The 14,078-nt window shown below is 37.4% G+C and overlaps 1 protein-coding gene across 1 annotated transcript in view; it reads right to left on the bottom strand.

The window, feature by feature from the left end:
• The window catches only part of AFG3L2 (AFG3 like matrix AAA peptidase subunit 2), a 30,670-nt gene extending 19,915 nt beyond the window's left edge, over positions 1-10,755 (bottom strand). Inside the window, 8 exon segments of the mRNA XM_025044882.1 lie at positions 233-506; positions 2,246-2,322; positions 2,325-2,390; positions 5,518-5,592; positions 7,676-7,828; positions 7,986-8,092; positions 10,180-10,257; positions 10,632-10,755. Coding sequence (XP_024900650.1) covers positions 233-506; positions 2,246-2,322; positions 2,325-2,390; positions 5,518-5,592; positions 7,676-7,828; positions 7,986-8,092; positions 10,180-10,257; positions 10,632-10,740 — 939 coding nt within the window. The 5' untranslated portion in view covers positions 10,741-10,755.
• Between the last annotated feature and the right edge of the window lie 3,323 nt (positions 10,756-14,078).

The following is a 14,078-nucleotide window of genomic DNA, read 5'->3' as shown; positions in this document are numbered from 1 at the left end:
CACTACATGCAAGAAGACACGTTCATACAGAACAAATGACCCAAAAAAGGCTCTTGAGTTAAGCAGAGACCAGTAAGCAGAGACTAGTAAGTTAAGATAGAAGAAGGAGGATAACGGCTACTGTATAATAAGTAATCAAACTTCATAAAATTATAACTTCAGAGATCAAAAAATAATCCAAAAGATTTTTGGGTTAATAAATTGAAAATAATCTTATGAAAGTTAATTTTACCTTTGGGATTTTTGCTCCTAGGTCTTGATACTGCTTTGGGTTTTTTAAGAAGTTTACAAATTCCATTATCTCTAGCTTGGCCTCCTCGCAGCCAGCCACGTCTTTGAACTTCACATCTATCTCATCCTTTAAGACCTTAGCAGTAGTTTCTCCAACACTGAAGAGTCCACCCATCCCCCGTCCTGTTCGACCAATACCAGCAGGCCCTCTTCGTATGGTGTACAGTAAGAAAGCAATGATGAGCACTGTGGGCAACATGCTCAGCAGCAAAGAACTAAAAAGAGAACCACACACAACAGTGACATATTTTTAAGGCTGTTAATCTTTGGTCTTTTTAATGTTTTGCAAGATATACTTTTTGATAATTGGTTGCGACATAATTGCATATTTTCTTTTTTTGTAAAACCTGAATATTCTAATATTTTATCTGAGGCACAAGGAGAATCTCAGTGTGTCAATATCACTCAGGAACAAGCACATAATACCAAAGAAAAAACTATTCTTAACACGTATTGATATTTTGTTCCTATCCCAATAACCACCATTTATGCACAGTATAGACCTAACTGTGATTTACTATCATTATATCTGAGTTTCAAAGAAATTTCTTTAGAATTACTTAAAAATTTTACGATCCTGGTATTAGCCTGGGCAGAAACTCCAGTTCTCTTATTGAAATGCTTCAATTTATTCTGAAGAGATATCTTCCAAATATCAAATCCTTGTAAGTTAACACATATCATTTCAAAAGTCCTGTGTACAATGGCAATGAGTGCTGCACAGGCCACTCCGTGCAGCTTAAGACAGACTTGCAGGGGAACTGGTTTGTCCTCCAACCTCCTGTCTGCTGTAGAGGGACCTGTTGGGGAGTGACTTAAAGCCTGGAAATGCCTTTTGCCTTGTTTAATAAAGTCAATTTCAACCCAACTATGGGCATAGATATGTACTTACATTGGTTAATATAATGCAATTTAGTTTAACTTGCCCTAAGAAATTTAGACCAGACCTTGTACATAGTTTAGGTCAAATACAAAAACTAGGACTTACTGATTTTTCATCTTTTCTAATATTTTAAATTGTGCTATAGTAGGCAGCAAGAACCATGAAAAATTTACCTTTGGTTTATTTCTGGAGGAAAAAAAACATACTGACAATAAAAATGGTGCGATAAAACTTTTGTAATGTTTCAGCATCAGCCTAGAAAGTTAAATAATTATATGACAACCTCAGGGGCCAAGGGATATATCATATGTGAAACAATTTTAATAGCTATTTGGATCTAAATACTTCAGGTAGATTGTAGGTTTACACAAACTAAGACTCAAGAAAGTCCCTAAAACCGAGCAACACTATCAGCTCAATTAACACACTAGTTCTCCGTTGTTCTGCTTTTACAGAAAAATTAAGATTTATTTCTATTTTTACTCTTGAACTAGTAACTCTATAGCAAGGCAGATCTTCTGTATTTAATGCAAATGGAGTAACTCCGGGAGAGCTACCTGGATGTACCGAATAAGCACTCAAAGGAAATATAACTCTCAAGGAGCTCAAAGACAAATGACTTGAAATCAATGGGCCCTTCTTGAAAGACTCAGACTTGTAAATAGCCTGACTGAAGACAAATAACCCTTAAGAGAAGCAGGAGTTCTGACAATAAAGGAAGAATTGCTTAATAATTTTGGAAAACTCTGAAATATAAATGTAAGTGATAGTTAAAAGGTGGAATGCTTCTCTTTGACATAAAAGGCTCTTTATGCTAAAATCCTACTAGAAGACAGTCATTGGATATTAATGTCTCAAACTACTGCTTAATCAAGATAAACACAAATGTGTAGAATATCAGTTACTAGCAAAAACTAGAAAATTGCCAAAGGTTTAAAAAAATCCGGGCACATCAAGAAAGGCCTGTTTGAGAATGCAATGTGTAACCTGCCACCTGGTGACAGAACGGTGAACTGCGTAGAACGCAGTGAACAGTCTTCAACATGTTTATATATTTGCACTGCCTCTTACCCATCACTTTCAGCAATGTAGACAACAGGTACCCGATTCTCCCCTTCTATACCTAATTCGCCCCTTCTATACCTAAGTCCTGCTGTAAAGTTTCCAGATTCCGCTCAAAACACTGCACACTGCCAATATTAAACCAGACGTATTGCTAGAAAAACAGAAAAACAAAATACCCTAAGAATGAAGGGGAGACAAAGAGTTTAATTCATTAAAGGATTCAACTTCTAAAGAATTTTTCAGAAATACTGAAAATTTACAAATTAAAAATTCAACAATAATAAAAGACTGGTTTTAATCATATGGTGATTAAGTTTCACTCAGTGGTTCTAAAATTATAAACTCATAATAATAAAAAAATCTATTTGAAAATACAATCCTTTTCATAAATAAATATGCGTCTTTTACCTATTCTCCATTTCCCAGCTACTTCTTTCCAAATTAAAAGCTAATGTGACATAGTAATAACAGCCAAAGTTTATTGAGCACTTACTGTCAGCAATGTTCTATTCTAAGCCCTTTATATACATTAATTAACTCAATCTTCAGAGTCACCATAAGGAGTAGGTACCATCACCAGGGGTGATAATCAAATCTAAACATTAGGAAAGCACTGTTACCCTGTTATCCTTCTATTCACTTGCTCTGGTGACATACTGAGGCCCTAGGGAGGGACACCTGAAGGGCCTGAGACAATGATTATTTTACTCCCAGCACATAAGTATTTCATATTGTGTCAGTGCTTATCAGCTGAGTATCAGCCCTATTACTGTCCCCATTTCACAGATGAAAAAACCATAGGGGTGACTTCACTTACCCATGATTATACATCTAGTAAGAGTCTGGATCTGAAACCAAGCAGTCTGGCTCTAGATCCAGAGATCATACCCACCATATCATACTACCTCTCTTATGTAATCACAAAAACACTAATCCTAACAACTCACATTTATGGAATTTTACTATATTCTAGACCCTGTTCCAGCACTCTGCATTAGCCACATTTTATAGCACAAAAAGACTTTGTTCTTCCTTTAACATGCAACCACTTTAAAAAATATTTTATTAAACAAAACGGTAAGTCTATGATATAAAATTCAGACAACTGGGAACTATACACAGAAGAGAGCAACATGTCATCCCATATTCCTCCCACCAACCAGTGTTACTGAGTGGGGAATATCACTCTGGTATCTCTCTCCATGTATCTAAAAACAAAAGATGAAGAGTAAGTTTTATAATATAACATTAATTCTTGGTAAGTTGTTCACTGACAAAGCTACAAAATTCCTGTGGCTACAAGCCTCAAAACATATCAACAACAGATTAACTACATGTGATTGGAAATTCCTAAATTAGCACCTACTATAACTGGGCAATATGCTAAATGCATGACTCACATCACAAAATCATGGTGGACCAAGGACCAGCAGCATGGAGATTCTGGGAACAAAGTCTGGAGAAGACCCTCTAGGGATGGGTCCCAGCACTCCAGGTGATTCTTACGCACCCTGAAGTTTGAAAACCACCACTGACTTTCATGATTCTCATTTAAGCACTAAGCCCTAAAACAGTTTTACTGTTGTTCCCATTTTAGAAATAAAGAAACCAAAATTTAGAGGAGTTAGGCAGTACAGCTAATAAAGAGTAGAGGTAATGTGAAGCTGTCTGTCAGATTCCAAAGCCTGTGCTTATAAAGCACAGCACACTAATTAATATCGCTACTTCATAAGTAGTAGGACACTAATATAAAGTCTCAATATAAAGTCTATCAAGCAGGCAATACATGTCCTCTGTTGAAAACTAAGGCTATACAAATATAAAGAAAACAAAAGCATCTACCATGTCAGCAACCAGAGATAAACACTATTAGCAATCTTGATGTCATTCTTTCAAGATTTATATAATACTCACTTTATAATCTTGAAGCACATGCACAATTTTGAAAAGAAATCAATGTAAAACCTTAACTGTAATATAAAGGAGAAATAAAAAGCAAGTAATTTATAATAAAATAGTATGAATTTCAATGTGCAAATGCTTGTGCCTGCCAGTATTAAATGTAAAAACTGCCCTTTGGAAAGAGTACTGTCCAGCGAGAGCCACCACTCCAGCAGGGAGGTTAAAGTTCAAGAGAAATGAGAAGCCCTAACATTAACCAGGAGGCCTAGACATTTATCTATTTCTAATTTTTTGCTCTATAATCAGTGTTTTGGAGAACATCCTTGTATAGTCATCTTTACATGCATCCTTAAGTATTTCTCTAGGATTATTACTGAAGCAAAACTACTTGTGCATGTGTACTTTCAAAACTGATATGTACACTGTCAAACTGTCTTCTTGAAAGGAGTGGCAATTTAATTCCCAGCAATAAAAGTCTGAGGGATAGTTCTAAGAAAAAAAAGTAGCATGGTTATTAATTATTTCACCAGAAGGTGAAGAGAATGGGGGAAAAATAATTAAAATAACTTTCCTAAAAATGACTAAAATAGCCAAGACATATAAACTTCATGAATATTCTTATATTTACTGATGTCACCATCAGCTCTAGTTTTCCTTAAAATGTTGCCCCAACTAATCAAGATGACTAGGAATGGTTAAACAGAACCATTCTCGGAGAGAAGAGAGGCAGCCTGGTAGAGATGTCTGGCCCTGGGGGAAGGTGGTAAGACTGCAGGACACCAAGGGACTAGGGATGGGCCAGGGGTCAGGCCCAGGGGTCAGGCCCAGGGGAGGGCTGGATCTCACCTGGGAACATCACCTGCCCCTCCCCTTCCCTCAGCCCAGTCTGGGGTCTCTGAAATAGAGTTCGAATGGCCAGACAGGAAACAGAAATTATTTTAAAAATAGGAAAAGAGATGGAAATTAAAATAATACAAGATCGCGAAATGGTTGGGAGAGATATGAGGATAATTCTTAAACTGATTTGGAAAAAAACTATCTCAAAACGATTCAGATCTTAATATATATTTCCTAACCAAAAAACTACTTTTTCTTGAAAAATCATAGACAATACTGGAATACTGAAAACTGGGATTTCACTCACTTTCCCAAATGTACAGCCAAAATGATTACCAAAACAAAACCATTGATCCAATCTTCATAGCACAATTATGCACATTCTCACCTATGCTGGTGAAGATTACAAATGCTGCACTGCCCAATTCTGGTATGACCAGAGTGTATACCCACTGCAATGTGAGAGAAATGTTTGCTTTTCAGCTTTAAACCTCAAGTTAGCTTATAGCTAATTCACATCAATTAATAAAATCATTTACCCCATCAACAGGAGTTTTTCCTGGTGTAAAAGTCACTCGAACAAAACGCTTATTGACGACTTCCAGTCTGTCTACCTGGAATTTTAAAAAGTTAAATATTCAACATAAATTTACAGAAAAAAACTTGAGATATACTTTCAAGCTCATTTAAAATGTATGAGATTTCAGATATATAAAGAATAATGAATATAATGACCCATGTTCACCCATCTGGCTTAAGAAATAAAACATCACCAACACTGTTGAAGCTACTAGTCTTGCCCTTTCTCCAGAGGTGGGCCACTATCTGCATTAGGTGCACACAGTCCCAAGCATGTCCTGGCACTTGTGCCATGCACACAAGCAACCCTAAACACACAATCAGTTTTGCCGGGTTTTGAACTTTAAGAATGATCTCATTTGGAATATACTCTTCTACAAAGTTCTTTTTCTTCCTATCATTATATTTATGAGGTTTATCCATGCTGATATGTCAGTTCTGTGGGGTATTCCATTCTATGAGCACATCCTATTCTCTGTTAAAAGACAGACATTTAGGCTGTTTCGAAAGGTTCACCATCACAAACAATGCTGTTATGAACATTCCTGCAAACCTGCTTAGGCACATCTTCAAAACTTTATCTGGGATATGTGCCTGTAGATGGATACAGTGAGGCTGGGCTGCAGGGTATACATATCTTCAATTTTACTGCACAGCGCCAAACTGCTCTCCAATTCACACTCCCCAGCAAAATATTCTAGTGCTCTACATCCTCACTTGCTATTATAGGACTTGTTACTTTTTGCCACTCTATGGGTATAAAATGGTTTAAACTTGTTTTTTCTGTAACCTCCTAACTACATCAGATGCTTAAGAATACTCTTAACCTTATCCCAGGGCTTCTGGCTGATTTGGAGGATGAGCCTTTTGGGAGATGCTTACTTCCTGCTGTCATGAAGTCTGTCTTGGCAGAAAGTCTGGAAAGTATAAGTCAAACTGGAAAGTGAGGGAGCCCCAGATAATTCCAGGAGGAGCTGGAACAGGGAACTAACTGTTCCTAAACAGTCTGTCTGGAAACAAGCAACTAAAGTGCTCCTGCTGGGGCAATGGCAGACTTGTGCCACAAAACCAGCAGGTCAAAAGAAGATGCAGCTATGCAGAACCCTCCCCAAGGGCCTGTCACCACCCTCAGAAAGACAGCTGCAGTCTCCACATACGGATGGGAGGTACTTCTTAGAAAGCAGATTCCCAACATCTGGGAATTATATAATATCGTCACTTTCATGAGAGAAACACTTCAAAAATCTGAGTAGATAATTATTTCCATTTTTTCCATCCTCACCTTACTGTACAATCTTTAAAAGTCATTTTAGATTCTTTATACTATCTTGGTATTAATATTTTATCTATATTTTATACATTTGATTGATGAAAATTCCAGTATGGAGAGGTTAAGTAATTTCCTCAAGTTTATACAGCAAATCCTGGCCCTCTTTCTTATACTTCATCAACTCTAACATGGACATTTTTCATATTTTAACATCTCAGAAACTATGATACATTTGACAACTAACGGTATTTCATAGTTTCACTGGAAGCTTACTATATTTTTCTTGGTAATACACAAAATAATGTATGTCTTACAATCAACATCATCATAAATATGCTGAAATAGGGTCTTACTGGGTAAAGACCTGCCGGCAGTGACAAAGCCTCTTGAGCAGCCCTATGTGGGCCCTCACTTAAAGCCCATTTGGTCTCACTTTAAACATTCTGAGTGACTTGCTCATCCAATTCCAAGCCCACAGGAGATGAAAGCAGTAAAGATGTAAAGGCACTGGGAGAGGCTGGCACACTACAGTGGGGATAAGAGGCTGGCAAGGGCACATGAGAAAATGATGCAAGCAGACAGGTCTGCTAGAGCAAGAGTCAGGAGATGTCATTCCAAAACTAGGTTCTCGTAGAAAGTGAAACAAAAGCATTGTGTGGTAAATCTGGGGACTGTTGGGTCAAAACAAATAGGTTTTTGGTTGCAGTACTTTTTAGCATTAAAAAAAATCCAATAGTAACTTTAAGACAGACCAGCTTGGCTAACCTGTTGATAGTCATTTTATTGGTATAATCTTCCGAATTTCACCTTTTAAACCACAATAGCCAGCAATCCCATAAAATACTTACTACTCCTTTGGAAAGATAGTTATTGACAAAGTCCTTCCACGTGATTTCTCTTCCAGAGCTCTTGAACAGGAAGTAAAACATGACTCCACCCCAAAACAGAGCAGTCCAGAGAAAATACATCCTGAATTCCTTGTCATCCCATGGAAAGTCACCCTGGGCAAAGACAGAGACAACTTCTGTGAAGAATGAAATGTGACAACAGGATCTATGTTATGCTGAACACGAATCACTTCCAATGCCATTAATGTCTCTCATCCTTTCCTGGGGCCACCCCAGAGCCTCCAAATTAACACATAGTTCAGAATCAAACCTTCTGGAACCTGGACCACCAATGAGAATCGTCTTTCTTGCCACCTCGTTTTCCGCCACCGCCAACTCCTCCTCCAGAAGGACGTGGTGTAGCAGCTGACTTCGATTCTGTTCATAAACAAAGAGCATATACAACAGCATAGCAGGTTTTTACATCTCTCAACAATTTTTTCATTAACAGTTAATAAAAGATGCATTGCAAAATATATTACGGTGCAAATCTATTACTAAATAAAGTAGTATGAGGAAAGATGAGACTAATACAAAGAGTTAACGTTCAAGGAGGCTCGCCAGTGCTTTACATATATTATCTCATGAAATCTACACAAAAATCCAATAATCCAATAAGTATACTACTATTCCCATTTTACAGATGAAGAAATTATAGCCTAAGTAACTTGCTGAATAATCTGTTACAGTGTTAAGTGACAGAGTTAGGGTGTGATGCGGTAAGTGAATTTCTGAGTTCCCAAATTGAACGTAAAAAGTTAAGTGCTTCCCTTTCCCACTCCCATAAAGTGAACGCTGTTAACAGTTTCTTCTGTAGGAAAAACGTGGTTTTGATAGCTGGCTAAAAATAAACAAACAAAAAAGAAACCTCACCCACATAAAATTATTTTGCAAGAATCTGAAATCAGTCACTGTTACAGGTTGAACTGTGTCCCTGCCGATTCATATGTTAAAGTCGTAACCCCCAGTGATCTTATTTGGAGAGAGGGTCTATATAGAAATAAGCAAATTAAAATGAGGTCGTGTTGGTGGGTCCTAATCCAATATGATAGGTATTTTATAAAAAAAGGGGAAATCTGGACACAGATATGCATAGAAAAAAGGCATTGTGCAGAGACACGGGGAGAAGACAGCTATCTACAAGCCAAGGAGAAAGGCCTGAAACAGATCCTTCCCTCATGACCCTCAGAAGGAACCAATCCTGCCAGTGACACACTAATCTTGGACTTGCAGCCTCCAGGACTGAGACACATTTTTTGTTGCTTACGACACCTATCTGTGGTACTTTGTAATATGACAGTCCTAGGAACTAATACAGTCATTACCATCTTCCTTTTCTTCCCACTTTTCTATCCTCTCAAAGACCCACAAATGCCATTCTAACATCTTCAACCACTGTGAAACCACCCCCTCTAAGAAGCAGGATGGGAGGCTGCAGCACCCAGTCACCCCTAGTGGCCACATGGCACTGTGGCTTCCTGACACACTCACCCCACCATGAGGCATATAAGGAGCTTGTGCACCCGTCTTAAGTGAGGCAAGGTCTGAGAGAGATACAACCTACCTGCAAGGAGGTACAGGGCTGAGAAACAGAGTAAGCACATTTCTAAAGCTATATGAAAATAGTCCACACTACTCTGGGACAAAGTAACATATACACAAAAAGTACCTAACAAGTTACGTTTAAAAGTTGGACCTAATATCATTAATTTGCCCCCAAACCAAGATTAAAAGACTACCTACCTACCATGCCCTGGGCAACACAGTAGAAGTCACCTATATCACCAATACTCAATTAGCCCAACAAGTGCTTCTCCCTTCCCTTATCCCCTGGCCCTGTTCTCGTTCCTTGAATTCTCTGAGCACATATTTGTCTCTCCAACTAGATCCAAGTTCATTTAAAAACAAGGGATTTATTATATTTTTCCTTACATTTCCCTAAAAAAGAAAGGATGGCAATTGAATGCCAGCATGTGCCAGGCACTGTGCTAATGCTATTACACATGTGAAATGGGAGACAGGAGTCTTGGAGCCTACATGGTGCCCCAACCAGCCCTAAGAAACTGGCTCTGATTCCCTAAAGTAAGGTAAGGCTCTGTAGTACAATTTGAAAAACAACTTGAAAGACTGCACTATACCACCACATGTGTCAAAGAAATTGTATTAATTAGGTTTCTAAGATTTTTCTCAGTGGTTTAAATTATGTGTCAAATATATTCACTAAATATGCAGTTAACTGATATTGATCAGTCGATATCTCTACCTTAAATTAATTTAATTTGAAAAATGACAAGAAAATATAAATTAAAGATGAAATGAGACATAGAGTCTATAGAATTTTATATGTACCTGTAAACTACAAGTTTCAGAACTGCCTTAAGATAACACTTTGTTTAGTGAAAACTATCACCAACATCATATGTTAGAGGAAAACAGTAAGTTCGAACAATCTTTTTAAAAGGTACCTTTTTTTTCTCCCATAACGTCTTTAGGTTCACTAGCTTTTTTTCCATTTTTTCCATTAGGAAAGTATTTTTCAAATCCTGTAGGAAAGGAAAAAATAATACATATCCTTAAACCAAAAGTCATGAGGTTTTGTATATGTGTGTTCATTTTTAGAACTGCTGATACGTCATTAAAAAGCATAAGCTGTACGTATAACATTTCTCATACAGGAGTAAATCAGTCTAAATATTACAGTTCACAGCTCGGGGGTGTAAAAGGAAGAAGTCTCATTTGCATGCCGATTTTATTACCTATACAAGTGCCACATGTGAAGGTGACACATTTTCATCATTGCAATCAGACTGAAGGAGACAACCTGAAAGACCATTTATGCGCCTGCTCAGTATACACCTGCTGTGGCATGGCTCTTTAACAAGAAAATAGAAAATTATGATCACATCTAAGTGTTTACCTTTTGGAGGTCGAGAACAGAATCTTTGATAAGCAGCAATTACATCTGTCAAAAGAGAATTTCTGCTGATCCTTTCTGGAGTTGTAACATATCGATAAAGCTGCAACATGACAGAATAAAAGCATGAATTATATCAAAATAAAGAATTTTTAAAAAATAGATGAACTGTTTCTCTATTCAACAGGTGGTTACCGACTAGCACAGAAATACCCTTTCTAAGGAGAACTAAGGTTGTCTGGCACAGGGCCACTCTATCCAGCAATAGAACCATGAGATGGAAATTCTGGTATGGAGGACAACAGTACTTCAAAATCACACATATGTTAGAATTGTAGCCAAACTACAAGGCTCTGCCAGCACATTCACTTTGGTACTGTTTACTTAATTTGCAGCATTCAAAAGACAAACTCTGACACAGAAAATCTGCTGCTTCATGCTGATTTATCTGCAGGGTCTATAATACTGCAAGATTATTTACCTGAAATTACAGGACAATGCTGCTTGTAAATATGATACTAAATTTACATTACTGATAATCCTTATACTAGTAACATTTGCTAAATTGTCATCCCATTGAGAACCTTGGGAGGTTAGGCTTTCAAATACAGATGAGAATGTTTAAAGTGAAGTTCATTTGTAATAGCATCCATCATTATTTGCCTACTTAATGGTCTGAGAAAAATAAAACATCACAAAACCATATAAACCACTTAACATCCACTAGCATGACTATAATCAAAAAGACAGATAAAAACAAGTTATTGGTGAGGATGTGGAAAAAGTGGAGTCCTCACACACTGCTGGTAGGAATGGGAAATGCTGCAGCCACTTTGGAAAAGTTTGGAATTCTCAAAATGTTAAATGTAGAATTACTATATGATCCAGCAATTCCACTCCTACTCAAGGAAACTGAAAACATATATCCAACAAAACCTTGTACATGAATGTTCACAGCAGCATTATTCATAATAACCCAAAAGTGGAAATGTAAATCCTGCCACATAAACTTTGAAAACTTAATGCTATTTTTAAAAAACCAGACACAAAATGTCACATATTATATGATTCTATTTATATGAAATGTGCAAAACAGGTAAATCCATAAATACTGTAGATTAGTGGCTGCCTTGGGCTGGAGGAATGATTAAGGAGGAAGGGGGAGTGACTGCAGATAATTACAGGACTTCTTTTTGGGGGCGATGAAAATGTTCTGGAATTAGACAATGGTGATGGTTGCACAACCTTGTGAATATACTAAAAACCATTGAATTCTACACTTTAAAATAATGAATGTTATGGTATGTGAATGTCAATTAAAAAACAAAAAAGAATGAGCTGATTTAACTTCAAATTAATAAACCATTCTACACAACAAAATAGGAAAAAAACACACACTGTTCTTGACTAACAGTAATAATGGTCTGAGAGAATTTGGAGCTTCTGTTGTATTAGGCCCTCCCCAACCCTGGGAACACTCATATAACAAATAATCACTGACAATGGATAAAAATGTATCATAAGTGAATAGTTTTTCCAATGCTACATCTATTAAGGGTGTAAATTAAAATGACCTGTTATTCAAGCTGCACAAGGCTACAAGTCACACTGATTCGTTGAGCATCTACTCTGAGCAGGTGCTGCCAAGCAGTGGGGAGTCCAGAGGGGGATCAGAACAAGTCCCTACCGGTAAGAAACTCAGAAGTGTAAGGAAGAAAGTCCTGTGGATAAACCAATTACAGGGTGGTGCAATACGTACAATACAAAACCTCTAAGTGTAAGGAATAGAGACAGCACAGAGGACAAAGTGATTACATGTTTAAGGAATCTAGGGATGTGACAAGAAAAGTGACATCTAGCCTGGTATTTGAAGGACTTATAGTTCATCAGGCAGACAGGGTTAGAACTTTTAATTTTGTTAAAACTGGAAATCTGACTTTTTTGCATGATGATCTTCAACAAGTCTTATGATATTAGGAGCCTCAGTAGTGCACCAGTAATGGGAGAAAACAACTCTGCCTGTCCAGTTCCCAGGGATACTATTGTGAAGATCAACTGTAATGACACATGTAAAAGCACTCTTAAAATTGTATGGCAACACCTACATTTAAATGATCATTTCCAATTATTATGAAAGGTATTTGAGAGGCAAGTTTCTTTTATGCCTAAATAAAGCAAGTTCTATACAAAGCTTCGTATAGAACTGGACACATGGTAAGTACTCTATAAACGTTTATTGACTAATAAGCCCCCTTTAGACTCAATTTTCAAATTCTGCTGACTTGGAATATCTCTAGCAATAATCCCTGAGACTGTATTTTATGCTGTTTGTTTTCTATAGAGGAACCATAAATGAAACCTCTATATATCTAATCCAGCCCATTCAAAAAATAAAGAGATCAATTCACAAAACTTAAGTTTAGAGCACCTCATATAAGATTAGCTTTTATCTTTGACTATATGAGAACTTTTTAGTTGCTTTATCATCAGTCTTATTACTCTAAGCATACCTGAGTACCAACATCTCACATCTCAAAATCTTTTCCCTAGGAATCTCACTGCGAGAGTAGTTGTCTCACCTTTAACAGCAGCACAAACCTAAAGAAAAATCTGCTTTATCATACTCCCCTGCAAGAAGCACAGTAATGTCCAGGTGTCCCTACTAGATCTTCAGAACAGCACCAGCGAATATATGTCACGGACCCCCCCGCACCCCAATCAATCAGCTATCACTGTCAGCTAAGGGGCCTTCCTTATACCTCAGCATTGATGATTCATAGGGACAACAGTGCCACTCAAAAGAAAGGCCTTTTAGATAAGATTCTTGATATAAAAGCTGCAAAATCATAAGGCAGATCCTACCTGCTGATTATGTCGGAGTCCAATAATCACTAGGTGTAAAAGGAGAGGAATTAGACCAGGTAAGATGGGGAAATGAATGCAGTGCACGAAACTGAAAAAAAGGCTAGTGCTGGGGCAGTATGGAAAGAGATGAAGATAATACAAGACTAACAAGGGAGCTTCAAACAGTAAAAATCATGAATGCAGGTATGGATGAAAAAGAGGTGCTGTAATAAATCTAACTAAAAGTAACATCACAGGGTGGTCCGATCATAAATTCCTAACTGGGCAGGAGAGTAGCCACACCCCAGGTATATAACTTCCTTAGTAAAAGATTTATCTTTAACTTAAGCACACCCTTTCCATTGCTTCTGTGCATCTAGGTTAACATACCTCTGAAATGTCCCTTTTTCAGATTCCTTGGAAGCATAACCACCTTCAAGAGACCATGTAATCTTAACTATCCTGTAATCTAATCCTTGCCTTGCTTTCTCTCACCTTCATTTATCTATCTACCTTACGTTCCCTCGTTAATTCTAAACGTATAAAAGAAACTGCAAAACTCATTCTTCTGAGCATTTGAGATCTTGCTTCCCGGCATTGTCATCA

Source organism: Pteropus alecto, unplaced genomic scaffold, assembly GCF_000325575.1.
Source record: "Pteropus alecto unplaced genomic scaffold, ASM32557v1 scaffold233, whole genome shotgun sequence".
NCBI lineage: Eukaryota > Metazoa > Chordata > Mammalia > Chiroptera > Pteropodidae > Pteropus > Pteropus alecto.
The sequence above is the reverse complement of the archived record's forward strand: the minus strand, read 5'-3'. Positions and strand labels throughout refer to the sequence as shown.